This window comes from Crocuta crocuta, unplaced genomic scaffold (genome assembly GCF_008692635.1).
Source record: "Crocuta crocuta isolate KB4526 unplaced genomic scaffold, BGI_CrCroc_1.0 scaffold267, whole genome shotgun sequence".
NCBI classification, from domain to species: domain Eukaryota; kingdom Metazoa; phylum Chordata; class Mammalia; order Carnivora; family Hyaenidae; genus Crocuta; species Crocuta crocuta.
Window position 1 is genome coordinate 1,987,042 of NW_027531899.1, and position 13,082 is coordinate 2,000,123.

At 55.0% G+C, this 13,082-nt stretch overlaps 1 protein-coding gene across 1 annotated transcript in view; it reads right to left on the minus strand.

Annotated features, from left to right (window-relative positions):
• Positions 1 to 13,082, minus strand: part of CATSPERG (catsper channel auxiliary subunit gamma) — a 26,960-nt gene that overhangs the window by 8,493 nt on the left and 5,385 nt on the right. The window contains 15 exon segments of the mRNA XM_077773854.1: positions 31 to 229; positions 356 to 686; positions 1,417 to 1,529; positions 1,619 to 1,777; positions 2,783 to 2,894; positions 3,392 to 3,521; positions 3,626 to 3,676; positions 4,176 to 4,292; positions 4,477 to 4,536; positions 5,546 to 5,683; positions 7,762 to 7,933; positions 10,478 to 10,633; positions 11,734 to 11,806; positions 11,989 to 12,115; positions 12,424 to 12,568. Of these exon segments, the coding sequence (XP_077629980.1) occupies positions 31 to 229; positions 356 to 686; positions 1,417 to 1,529; positions 1,619 to 1,777; positions 2,783 to 2,894; positions 3,392 to 3,521; positions 3,626 to 3,676; positions 4,176 to 4,292; positions 4,477 to 4,536; positions 5,546 to 5,683; positions 7,762 to 7,933; positions 10,478 to 10,633; positions 11,734 to 11,806; positions 11,989 to 12,115; positions 12,424 to 12,568 (2,083 nt within the window).

A 13,082-nucleotide genomic window follows, 5' to 3' on the forward strand; every position in this document is an offset into this window, starting at 1 on the left:
TCGAGCGCCGCTCGGGCCTCGCCCACAGACCGAGCTCAGGCGCTAACTCGAACGAATGCTCGCCGACCCTCAGGAAGACCGAGAAGACGTAGCTGGTGCCCTTGTCCAGGAAGATGCGCTCGGGCAGGTCGTACTCGGCCTTGAGGTCGTAGACCTTCCTGTAGCTGGTCATGTCAATGTACATGTTCCCCGAGCTCTGCAAGTTGCTCGCCAGATAGAAGTAGAAATCCTGGAGAAGGGAAGTGGGGCAAGGTCNCCCCGGCCCGCCCCCAAGCCCTACACCCCACGCCGCAGCCACACCCCCCAGGCCGCCTCTCCGAGGCCCTGCTCTCCCGCTCGCCCCGCCCCCCTTAGCCTCAGACTCTCCCCGGCGGTTCCAGCCTCCGCGGCGGTTCACGAGCCACGCAGCCCTCGCAGTCTAAGCCTCCTCAGTCCCGTCTCCGACCAGGCCCGGCCCCCGCCGGGCGTCCACCTTGTGGTACTTGGAGTGCAGACAAAGCAGGTAATAGACGAGCCCCTGGTAGACTGCGAGCGTGTTCTCGTCGTGGAAGCCCTGAGGGTCCAGGACGCGCGGCGGCCGCGCCAGGTAGCGCTCCTGGCGCGAGTACCTTTGCGGGTCGGGCAGGTCCCGCAGGCGCATCACCGTGAACGGGCAGAAGTTGCTGAAGGAGAGCGTCAGGTGTCTCCTGGGGAGGGCGCGGGGCGGGGGGATGACTTTGAGGCGCCTGGCGCACCGCGAGCCCCCCCGGATCTAATCCAGCCCTGACCTTCCTGCTCAGCCTCGGCCCCCCAGTGCCCTTGGACAAATCCCCCGGGGTGTCGGGTGTCCCTGCGTCCCTCAGACCGGGGTGCTGGGCCTCCTCCCTCCTCCCACCCCAAGCCGCCCTCCACCTCCCCCTTCTCCCTGGCCCCTTTTCCCTGCTGCCTCCCGGGGCTCCTCGCAGGTGACCAGATGGATCATTCCTGAATGCAGGTGAATCTGGCTGGGCAGTCCCTCCTTTGAGTCCCACCATGGCTCCCAGGAGCCTCCCTGTGGCCACCAGGCTCACCTTGTCCACCCTGCCACCAGCACCGCACTCTGTCTGCACTGTACTTCCTCTCAGTCCTGAACGCACAATCTCCTTTCCTCCTCAGGGCCTTTGCATATGTGATTCCCCTTGCCTGGAACTCTTTCTGGAATCTTATCACTCTTCCTTACCCTTTAGCTCACAGCTCAGGTACCTCTTCCTCCTTGAAGCCCTCCCGGACGCACCCACCTCCCTCCGACTCGGCCATGCCCCTCCTTTGAGCCTCCATAGACCCTAAGCTCCCCCATCACAGCCCTGGGGATGACTCCATCTCACTCCCGGAATAGGGGCTTTGTGTGAGTGCCACCTAGGGCTCCCTGACTACCGCTGTGGTCCAGTGTCTTCTCACCCATGCCGCTGAAGGTAGTAGTTATTGCTGAGCTGCTGGTACATCAGAAGCTGCTCCACGGGCACGTTCCTCTTGACAAGGTGGCCCTGCTGGCCTTTCATCAGATACACCAGCTGCCTCAGGAAGCCAGGGCCTGGTAAGGCAGGGTCAGCCAGCCGCCCTGAGGCTTCCCCATGTTTCCCCATGACCCCCCTCCTGGCACCTGGTACAGTTTGGTGTCTTCGTAGAAGAGGGTGACCATGGTCTCATTGGGGTTGTAGGCAGGGGACTGGTGCATCGCCTGCAGGCTGACGTGCACCTCCCAGCCCCTGGACGGGAAGAGCTTGTACATCCGGTAGCTGCCTTCCAGGATGTACCAGATCTGGGGGTGCAACAGCCAGGTGGGTATGTGTGAGGGCCATGGGGACCTCTGGCCCCACGTCTCTGCCCAGTGGGGTGGCCCCATTCTCTAGGGGTGAGGCCAGGCGAGCTCACATACCTTCTCTCTGTAATGTCATCTCTACTTCCCAGAACCCAACGGCCCCTGCTCCCAAGCCCCACTCGACATAATTGTCTCCAACGTTTCGTCAGCTGGAGTGGCTCTGACTTGAAACTGAAGCATTCCTAATGTGTACTCCCCTATAGGCCAGGGTTCCTAGGGGCAAGCCCTATTTTCTCCTCACTCTGCACCCTCCAGGGTCCCACCATTCCCTTGGCCTCAGTTTCCCACCTCTGCACTGATACCCACCCCCCAGCGGATTTGAGTCTAGACCTCATCCCCTCTAAGGCTCAGCCTGGAGGAGTCTGTCCAACCTTCAGGATGTCCCTCCTCCACACGGCCTCCTCTATGAAGCCCTCCCTGATACACACACACACACACACACACACACACACACACACACACAGATTGCACTGGAAGCTGGGCCCCACCCATTTCTGAATGTCTGTCCGGAGGTCCTGTCTTCCACACTGCAGCCCTGTCTCCCCTGAACTGTTACTTTCTGAGAAAGATTCTGTCTTCCCACTTGGCCTGTGACCCTTGAAGGCAAGGTCCAGGGCTGACCCAGTCACCACTGCGTCCTCAGCGCTGGGTCAGGCATACAGTGAGCTCTCAGCGCTGGGTCAGGCATACAGTGAGGGCTCAGTATTTATGAACTGAACCACATGATGGGATGAAAGAGGGCCCTCTGTCGAAATCAGATCAGGACTCTGTGTCTTTACCTCTGCTGCAAGACTTTGGAAAAAACACCACTTCTCTTTGAGTTCCAGGGTCCCCAGCTGCCCTTCCCCAGGATCCCCGAGGGCACTTGCTCCCCTGAACCCTTTCACCCTGACCGAGGGAGAAGGGAGACCCCTGGGGTTTGGGGAGAGGAGCAGGGCAGCCCACCTCCTCAGTCTCGGTGACAATAGCCATGTCCCCATGGAACGAGTTGACCAGGTACTTAACGGACTGCTCCTTGGGGAAGTCCGCCAGGTAGATGAAGTTTTCATAGTTATAGCTGCAGGGGCAGAGACGGGAGCTCGGGCCCTGGAAGACGTCTGCTTCCCCCCCAACTGCAGGCCTAACACAACCCGAGAACTATTTCGTCAGTTCTCTGCCAGCCTTATGAGAACACACAGGGAACCCTGGGATTCTAGCTTCTGCTCCACAGCCTCTGGGTGGCCTCCCCATCTGTAGACAGGAGCATCTGGCCAGCCTAGCGGTTTGCCACCAGCCCCTAAGTTCCTGAGGGGTGCAAAGTATCCTAACCTTTCCCCCAGACAGTGCCTTTCACGCGGACTGGGACCTTACATCAGGTTTCACTTAAGAAAGGCTTCCCAGGTCTTTAAAATGTCACCTTTTCCCATCCTCACCCTAACCACCCCAGCAGCCCGTGTTTCCCCCGTCACAATCCTGATAACTTCTGAACTTGGGCATGCTCTGACAACTTGACGGCTTCAGGAAGGACGCCCACCCTGATGGAGCTGAGGAGGCAGAGTATGTCCAGCCCCGTACCTCTGCAGGAGGAAGTTGCCCCAGATATACAGCAGGTTGCTTTGCTGGTTGTAGAACATGCCCTTGGGTACCATCGGGAAGTTGGTGTAAGACTCTGTCCCTAGGATCACTAGAAACTCCAGGCCTCGAGCTGGCCAGGGGAGAGGCAGAGTGGGCACGGCAGTGAGGGGACGGTCATCCGGGTCCCTCCTGGCCCTCATCCACTTTTGAGGCCCCCCTGCCTTCCCCTCCTACCGTCAGGGATGAATTCCGGAATGGTGTAGAGGACGACCAGGTGATTAGTGACTACAGCCGGGGAGAAACAGCAAAATCTCCTGAGGATCTGAGCTTTCAAAACCTGAAACTGGGCAAGTCACCAGATTCCCAAACCCTCCAAAAAGCCCTCCAATGGCTTCTCATTTGGGCCTGTTAGCCCTTAGGGTTTCTTTATATGAATATGTTAGGTCACAGGACTTGCCTCCTCTGACTTCTTGGCTGAAGAGCACAGTGCACAGCCTACACAACTGTACATGGCAGCCCTATTCTCTGTTCAGGTAAAATAAAATAACATCTCCTTATTGTGAGCCACAAGGCCCTTTCAGATTTGACTTCTGCTCATGTCTCCAATCTCCCTCCCTCCTCATTCTCCCTCTTTCCCAGTCATACTGGTTTCTTCTGTTTCTGCATCCCACCCAGTCTGTTCTCCACCACTACCCCTCACCCAGGCCCCGCTGTCTGCCTTAGCACAGATCCACAATCTGAGCTCTGCCCCTTCCCACTCAGCCCCCCACAGCATCCCAATTACCCAGGTCGTAGCTGACCACCTGGAAATACTTCCTGGTGGGGTTTTCAAACTCTACCAGCAGCAGTAGGTTGTAGTCGCCAGCAATGAATACGGTCCAAATTATGGAGCAGTTGATAACTGGGTAGGAAGGGGTAGGTTCAGGGCAGCCCTGGACCCGCCCCTCTCCCTGGCCTCCGTAACCCCCACGCCTATCCCTGCGACTCCCCACCCCTCCCACGGACACCGTTCTTTACAGGGAGCTCTCCCACCTTCCCTGCTCACCCACACCCGCCCACCGCAGACCTCTCTGGGAGCCAGGTACCTTGTATCCCCTTGCACACAGACTGCTTCCGGGGCAGCAACTCGAAGGACACGCGGCCATCTGCGGAGCGGGCAGGTGGGTGCTCACACCTTCCCAGCCCTTCTGGTGTCCCACCACCCCAGCTCTCCGACTGTCCAGGATCAGTGCCTGTGCCTCGGCCCCCTTAATCCTTGGGATTTCAGGGGGCGGGTCTCACTCTGACCTGTCAGTCACTCACAGCTGACCTACCAGACTAGGTCTGTCTCTGGCCATAGCAATCGGCTCAGGTCTGGGCACAGACCCAGAATGGGCCCATCAGAGTGCACCCTGGACTCCCACTAGAGCTAATGGGAGAGGCTGCTTTCATTCTTTTGGGGTGACTCAGCCTGGGGGGGAGATTTGAGCCCCAAGCTCATGGGACCATCTTTAGTCCCCAGGAGAGGGGCATCTACCTGAGAACGAGGCCAAATCTCAGGGTTCATAATAATAAACCCTTTTAGTGCATCCACCACATCCCTAGCACTGTTCTAAGATGGTTACAGACATCAATTTATTTAATCTATCAACCCAGTGAGGCAGGTGCTAACATTATCATTAGCCCTATTTTGCAGATGAGGAAAATGAGACCAAAAAGAGAGGGTAAGTCACCTGTCCAAAGCCACAGGGTGACTGGGTTGGATGTGTTCAAGTGACCGCCCCCCCGCCCCCCCCGCCCAGACTTGTGCTATCGTTGCTATGGTTGCCAAGAGCTGGTGCCCTGACAACATACCCTGTGAGCCCCTGGATCTGGCCATGCCAGAAGTTGGACTCTAGTCTAGTCACTTACGTAAGTCCACACATTCTTCATGCCTAACTGATTTCTGACTTGGGCTTCTGTCCTTTGAAACCAAACACGTCACCAAAAATACATAACACCCTCAACTCCTACCCCTATAAATGCATAAACCCATTCTTCCCCTCACAGGGACAACCTCCAGCCTGAGGCCCCTCCTGGAGGCGCCTGGTGAGGGAGGAGCACCCAAGGTTGGAATTCTCACAGATGCGAGGGTATAGAGTGGTCTCTTGGGCCGCCAGAGGCCCCACCCCTTACCTTTGATGGTCCCAAAGTGGACATAGCCTTCCCGCTTGCCAGTGGTGAGGGCCATGATGTACTCGGAGCCGTTGCTGTGGGAATACACGGGGCACAGCTTCTTGATGCATTCGTTGGCCAACACACGAACCCAGCGCCCTGTGGGGGCCAGCATGGAACCTCAGACCCATGTCTAGACCTGGGACCTGACCCCCATCCAGATATCCATGGCCTGAATGGCCATTCAGTGTGGTGTCTGAGGGGCCACGGGCGTAGGGCCCAGCTACCTTTGAGTAAATCCCCCTTGCTCATACTCTGTCCGCAATGTACAGATGAGTCTAACCCCACTCTCGTGTTCCCCTGGCCAGAGCAATGGGTTCAACTGAGCATGTGACCATGCCGGACAAATCAGAGACAGTCCCGGCTTGCAACCACTAAGAGATGCTCTTTCCTGGGGCCCCTGAAAGAATAGAAGTCCACAGTTGCGAGGTGGAGGGAGGCAGTCACCAGGGCTATCACCAGGAGGGGACTGTTTAAGCTGCAGTGAGCGAGCATTAGATCCAACTGTCCCTGAAATCAAATGTACCCATCTAAGCCAAAAAACACCTCTTCCTTCCTCTTTCTTTCTCTTTCTTTCTTTCTTTCCTTCCCTTTCCTTTCCTTTTCTTCTTTTCCTTCATCCCTTCCTCCCTTCCTCTCCCTTCCTCTCCCTTCCTCTCCCTTCCTCTCCTCTCCTCTCCTCTCCTCTCCTTTCCTTTCCCTTCCTCCCTCCCTCCCTCCTTCCCTCTCTCTCTCTTTCTTTCTTTGCTTCATGTCCAGTGGGGAACCCCACACAGAACTTGAACTCACAACCTGATCAAGACCTAAGCTGAGACAGAATCAGATGTAAAATGAACTGAGCCAACCAGGAGCCCTAGCACCCCTTCCTTTGACTTAAGTCCATTTTATTTATTTATTTTTAATTTTTTATGTATTTTATTTTTAAGAGACAGAGAGCGAGCGGGGGAGGGGCAGAGAGAGAGGGAGGTACAGAATGTGAAGCAGGCTCTAGGCTCTGAGCTGTCAGCACAGAGCCTGATGCAGGGCTCGAACCCACAAACTGTGAGATCATGACCTGAGCCGAAGTCGGACACTTAACCGACTGAGCCACCCAGGCGCCCCATTAAGTCCATTTTAATTTGGTTCATCCTACTGTCAATGTCCTAAGTAAAAAAAGAGAGAAAAATGAAGCTGTTGGGAATGGGCTTTAACTAATGAAATACAGGTTATAAGTTTCTGTAACCCTATAAAATGACATCCCTCATTTAAATAGGGGGGAGAGCTGAAAGGAACTAGGAGGGTTTGGGTTTCATTTAAAACATAAGGCTGGGGCCACCTGGGTGCCTCAGTCAGTTAAGCGTCCAACTTCAGCTCAGGCCATGATCTCACAGTTTGTGAGTTCGAGCCCTGCATCTGTCTCTNGTCACATTCTATCTCTCTCTCAAAAATAAATAAGTATTAAAAATAATAAATAAAAGATAAGGCTGAATCAAACGTCTTTTTCCTCTGATCAGTCTCCTTCGTGGCTTTTCCTCTCCAACTGCTCATCCCACCTTCTGTCTGCCTTTCTGATTCTCCATGCCTCTCTCCCACCCCTCAAACTTCTTTTAAGCTTTTAAGTTTATTTATTTTGAGAGAGGGAGAGAGAGAGAGCACAAGCAGGGTAAGGGCAGAAAGAAGGAGACAGAGGATGCGAAGCAGACTCTGAGCTGACAGCAGAGAGCCCGATGCAGGGCTGGAACGCAGGTACAGTGATATCATGACCTGAGCCAAAGTGAGACAGTTAATCCACTGACCCACCCAGGCGCCCCCCAAACTTCTCTTTTGCTATGCATCTCTCTCGGCATGTCTTTCTCTGCCTATCTGACACTGTGTGTGTGTGTGTGTGTGTGTGTGTGTGTGTGTGGCACACACATGTCTCTCTCTCTCTCTGCTCTCCTTTCCCTCTCACACCTCCCTCTACCCTCTGCTGGTTCACAGGTCCAGAGGAAAGCCTCACGCCAGCATATAGAGGGAAGGAGACAGCCATGGAAGGTGGGCGGTGACCATTAAGGACCTTGGAGTGTCCTTCTGACACCCCCTCCCCACCCATGGCAATTCTAGTCTCGAGTGCTTCCAGTGGATGGGTTCCCTGAGGTGACCTCCCGGGGGTTCCCACAGGCAGGGCCCCTCTCCTGAGATGCCAGGGACCCCCTCACCACTGCCTTGGTTGCCCTCGTGGAGGGTGACGTAAGTGCCCGTAAAATAGTAGACCAGCTGGTTCTGCCGAATGAAGAGCGTGCTCTCGGTGGCAATGGCATCATAGATGGTGGCAGTGAAACTGGCCTGAGGGCAGTAGAAGGAGCCGACCCAGCAACTGTCAATGTTCAACTGCAGGGGAGAGTCAGTGGTGAGCTGGTCCGCCTCGGCTCTGCCCCCCACGTCCTCCCTTGAGGGGAGACAGCTGCTCTGAAAACTGCCCGGGATGGACACAGACAGCTGCCTCCGGGGCGCCCTCCCTGCTCACCGTCGAGTAGTACCTCGTGGCCACGCTTCTCTGACATGGGTCAGGGAAGCAGGTGACCCAGGCCAGAGCCAGCTGGGACTTTGTGGGCTCTCCGGAGTTTGGCAGTGCACAACATACTCAACAGTGCAGAGCAACCTCAGTTCCCGGCCACAGTCGGGGCTGCACCTATGTGGATCCCAAAGATCCCATTCTTGGCCCAAGGCACATTTGGAACAACCCTATTTTGCCGTGAACACAGCTGGCTGTCAGGCTGACGCTATCTGAGCTCACTGACCAATCACTAGCACTGGTGATATTCACTAACAGTGGGCAAGCGCCCCCCAGTGGACGGTTCTTGCCTCAAAGACTGAATCTGACGATCATCAAGCTGCTAGAGCTCACCAGTTTACCGGCAGAAACTATATGGGGTGTTACGGACCGAATTGTGTCCCCACTCCCAATTTCTAACCCTGCCACGATGGAGGTAATTAAGGTACACTGAGGTCAGAAAGATGGGGTCCTAATCCTTTTGGACTAGTATCGTTATGAGAAGAGGAAGAGACACCAGAGATCTCTCTCACTGCCCTTGTGTGCACAGAGAGAAGACCCTATGACACGCAGTGAGAACACACTCGCTGCAAGCTGGGGAGAGACCTCGCCAGAGTTCAGCGCGCCTAACACCTTGGACTTCCAAGCCTCCAGAACTGTGAGAATGTAAGTTTTTGTTTAAGTTGCATGGTCTGCGGTATTTTGTTGTTTATGGCAGCCTGAGCAGACTCCTCCACACGGGCCAGAGGTGCAAGTTCATCCACTCCATGCAGAAGTAGCCAAATTCCATAGGACAAAAGGCCTGGTGTTTAAATTTTTTTTTAATGTTTTATTTATTTCTGAGAGAGAAAGAGAGACAAAGCGTGAGCAGGGGAGGGTCAGAGAGAGAGGGAGACACAGAATCTGAAGCAGGCTCCAGGCTCTGAGCTGTTAGCACAGAGCCCGCTGTGGGGCTCAAACCCACGAACTGGGAGATCATGACCTGAGCCGAAGTTGAATACTTAACCGACTGAGCCACCCAGGCGCCCCAAGACCTGGTGTTTTAACTGCTTGAAAAAAAGGTGGTTGATGAGGGGAAGGGGTGAAGCTGGGTACAGACCTATAGGTGAGAAGATTACCAAGAGACTTAACCAAATGCAATGTATTGATCCTGCTTCAAACAAACCAACTCTCAAAAGGCATTTTTAGAAGACACACAATGGCCAACAGACACAGAAGACGCTCACCGTCAGGAAAATGCAAATCAAAACCACACAGGTGCAGCCACTGTGGAAGACAGTCTGGAGGTCCCTCAAAAAATTAAAAACAGAACTACCCTACGATCCAGTAATTTCACTACTGTTTACCCAGAGAAAATGAAAACACTAATTTGAAAAAAACATATGCACCCCATGTTTACTGTAGCATTATTTACAATACCAAGACACGGAAGAACCCGGGTCCGTTCATAGATGAATGGATAAGAAAGATGTGGTGCGCGCGTGTGCGTGCATGCACGCACGCACACACACACATACACACACGAAATATTACGCAGCCATAAAAAAGATGAGATCGTGCCATTTGTGACAACATGGATGAACCCAGAGGGTATAATGCTAGTAAAATAATTCAGATGGAAAAAGACAGACACCCTATGATTTCACTTATATGTGGAAGTTACAAAATAAATAAACAAAAAGCAGAATCACACCTATAAATACAGAGAATAAATTGATGGTTGCCAGAGGGGAGAGGGGCTGGGGGATGAACACATCACGGGAGTAAAAGGAACAGCATGGGGAACATAGCCACTGCTACTCTAATAGCATTGTGTGGGGGCGGACGGCAGGCATACGTGTGAGCGCAGCACATCGGAGGAGCGCACTGAATCACTATGAAACTGATCTGAATCAGCTGAATCACCTGAATCACCTGAAACTGATCTGAATCTGTTAAATCACCTGAAACTGATGTAATATTGCGTGTCACCTATATTCAAATAAAAACTTTTTTGGAGGTATTTTTAGATAATTGGGGAAAACGGACTAAGACAGACCCCGTTAAAGGATATGAAAGGGTTATAGCTAATTTTGTTGGGGATTCCAATTAACTCCTACCACCCTCGCGGTGATTCTGTGAGATGACGTAGAAATATTCCTTGCATCGTACCGCTGAGGGATCTGAAGCCTGGGGAGATGAAATGGCGTGGCCCAGGGTCACGCCGCCAGGAGGGGACTGAACCCGGATCCGGAGCCAGACTGTCTGGCTTCACTGGCTTAGGTCTTCCCTTCATGCCATCTGCTTCTCACGCGAGCCGCTCTGTCTTTACACACTCTTTCCACAGCCCCAGGCCCCACTCGTCAAGGGCCGAGGCCCAGCGCCTCCCTGCCACCCCTCACCTCCACGAGAAAGGAGTCCGTGAAGCTGGTGTCAGTCAGCAGGATGGACTTCTCATTAGGAATGCCACCCAGGATGAGCACAGGTGCCTGCTCCACCGTGTGCCACAGAGGCCTCGACGGGACATTGACAAAGTACCGGGGTATCAGACTGAAGATCTGCAGGGGGTGGAGGGGCGGGAGGGCTGCTCAACACTCACCCCGCCCTCCATGGCCCCATCTCATTTAGGGGAAAAGCCAAAGTCCTCACCGGAACCATGAGGCCCCACACAATTTGTCCCTGTCACCGCNCTCCTCACTGCTTCCCAGGCTCACCAGGCACATTCTCACCTCTGAGCCTTTGTATTGGCTGTTCCCTGTATATGAAATGCTCTTCCCCAACCATCTACATGTTTCCCTCTGCTCTCCCTCCAAGACTGTACTCAAATGTCCATGTTCTCAGTTATAGGTTTGTTGACCATTCCATTAGCCATGCAACCTTTTCCTGCAGAGATGAACCCCCTGAACTCTGAGCTCTCTCCAGCACCCTTTTGTCTACTCTGGAATGTACCTGACGTCGTGTTTACTATATGGTGTCTTTCTCTCCCACTAGAACTGCAGCTCTATCTGGGTCTGCGTGTTCACTGAATGAATGAATGAATGAATGAATGAATGAACAAACGAATGCACCATGATGAAGACTATGGGTCCTGGAGGGGCCCCTGGGTAGTTCAGTCGGTGAAGCGTCAGACTTCCCCTCAGGTCATGATCTCACGGCTAGTGAGTTCGAGCCCCACATCGGGCTCTGTGCTGACAGCTCAGAGCCTGGAGCCTGTTTCGGATTCTGTGTCTTCCTCTCTCTCTGCCCCTCCCCCATTTGCTCGAACATGCTCGCTCTCTCTCTCTCTCTCAAAAATAAATGTTAAGAAAAAAATTTTAAAGAATAAAAAGATTATGGGTGCAGGAGTCAGGCAGACACAGTTTCAAGTCTCCTTCCATGTGTACGTGCTGAGAGACTGTGGGCAAATGGCTCCAACCCTTTGGGGCCTCAGTTTTCTCCTCTTGAATATGGGCTTGTGAGCGTCCCTTCCCTCCCAGGCTCTTCCCTCCCAGGCTCATCGTGGAGACTGGATGTGACCGCGTATTTAGTGGAGCCCTCCGCCTGGGGCCCGCCCCGCAGCGCGCACTCTGTAAGTGGGGTCTGCCGCCGGTGTGGGAAGTAATTGGGGCCCCAGCCTACTGTCTTCAACCCATGTTCCTCGGCTGTCGGGGCCCCTCACCTCATTTCCCACAGTGAACTGGAGCGTGTGGTCTTGCTGTCTGTGCAGGAAGCCGTTGATGTTCACGTGAAACCTGGCGGCGGGTGTGGCGCAGGGCACAGGGGAGCGGTCCGGTTTCAGGGGCTCCTGCCATAGCTCACGACCGCCTCCCTCCCCCACGCCTTCCCTGTGGCCTCCTCCTGGCTTCTTTAGGGGTCTGGACATTAGGAAGCCCCTCCCAGAGTGTACCCACTGCCCCCGCTGGGGAAGGGGCACCTTTTATTGTGAATGAAGGGCCCCAGGCCGTTGCTGCTGACATCCACGTGCATGACCACACTGCCGTTCTTCATGGGCATGGGCGTGTACCAGCTCATGGCACACACCTCCTCCGAGTTGCACTGCTCTGCTGGTGGCAAGTGGGCACTGAGGCCGCTGGGCCTCCCTGGCATCTCCCCGTAACTCCCCGTGTCCCCCTCTAGACCGTGGAGCCCACGGGGGCCTTTGTGTGGCCCCATCTGGGCCCTGGACCCCAAGGAGGCCTCCCTGTGCCCCCCTCTGGGGCACAGACCCCACTGCAGCCCCCTAAAACTCACACTCCCGCCAGCCCATGGGCCCCTCTGATGAGGTCAGCCTTCCGCTGACCCCAGCAAGCTCCGCCCACCCTGGCCAGGCGGGAGGTGGGGGGGGCCTCTGCGCACCCTCCAGGCTCACCTTTGCTGCGGAAGGGGGCTGCCTCCATCTGGATCTGCAGCTGCTCTATCTTCCAGCGATGGAAGTTGACGGGGGACTGGAAGGTCACCAGCACCACAGGCTTCAGCCCTGTCAGGTGGCCTTTGCGGACCTGGGCCTCGGAGGACTGAGGGCAAGATGGCCCCAAAGGTGTGTCCTTAAGAGAGGTTCTGGGTACCCCTGCCTTGAGCCCACTTTTAGCAGCCTATCTTCTCGGACTGGGTGGGAGAACAGTCTCCACCATGGGAAGGTGAGAGAACAAGGTCTTGGCCGTGTGCTGGGGTGGCAACAGGCCAGGCTAGGGGACAGGCAGCGGGGCCAGGGGCAGTGAAGGGAGTCAGTAGGTCTTCCTGGAGGAGGTGAGGCCAGCACCGTCGTCTTCAGACGGGATATGGATGTAGGGAATGTGCAGAGAAGGGCAGCGTGGGGCTACACCGATGGGACAGTGGGGATGAACCTTGCCTCACTTCAGGGGGTCCCGGTCCCACTGTTGAGGCTTCACCGCCCTCTGCAGAAATGTGACTCTCTGCCACCTCCACCAGTCAGAGGATTTGGAGCTGGGGCTTGTGGGGGGTGGGGGATGGGGCAGTTACACAGAAAGGAAAGGGGGGGAGGAGGGGAAGGAGACAGTCAGGGAGAGT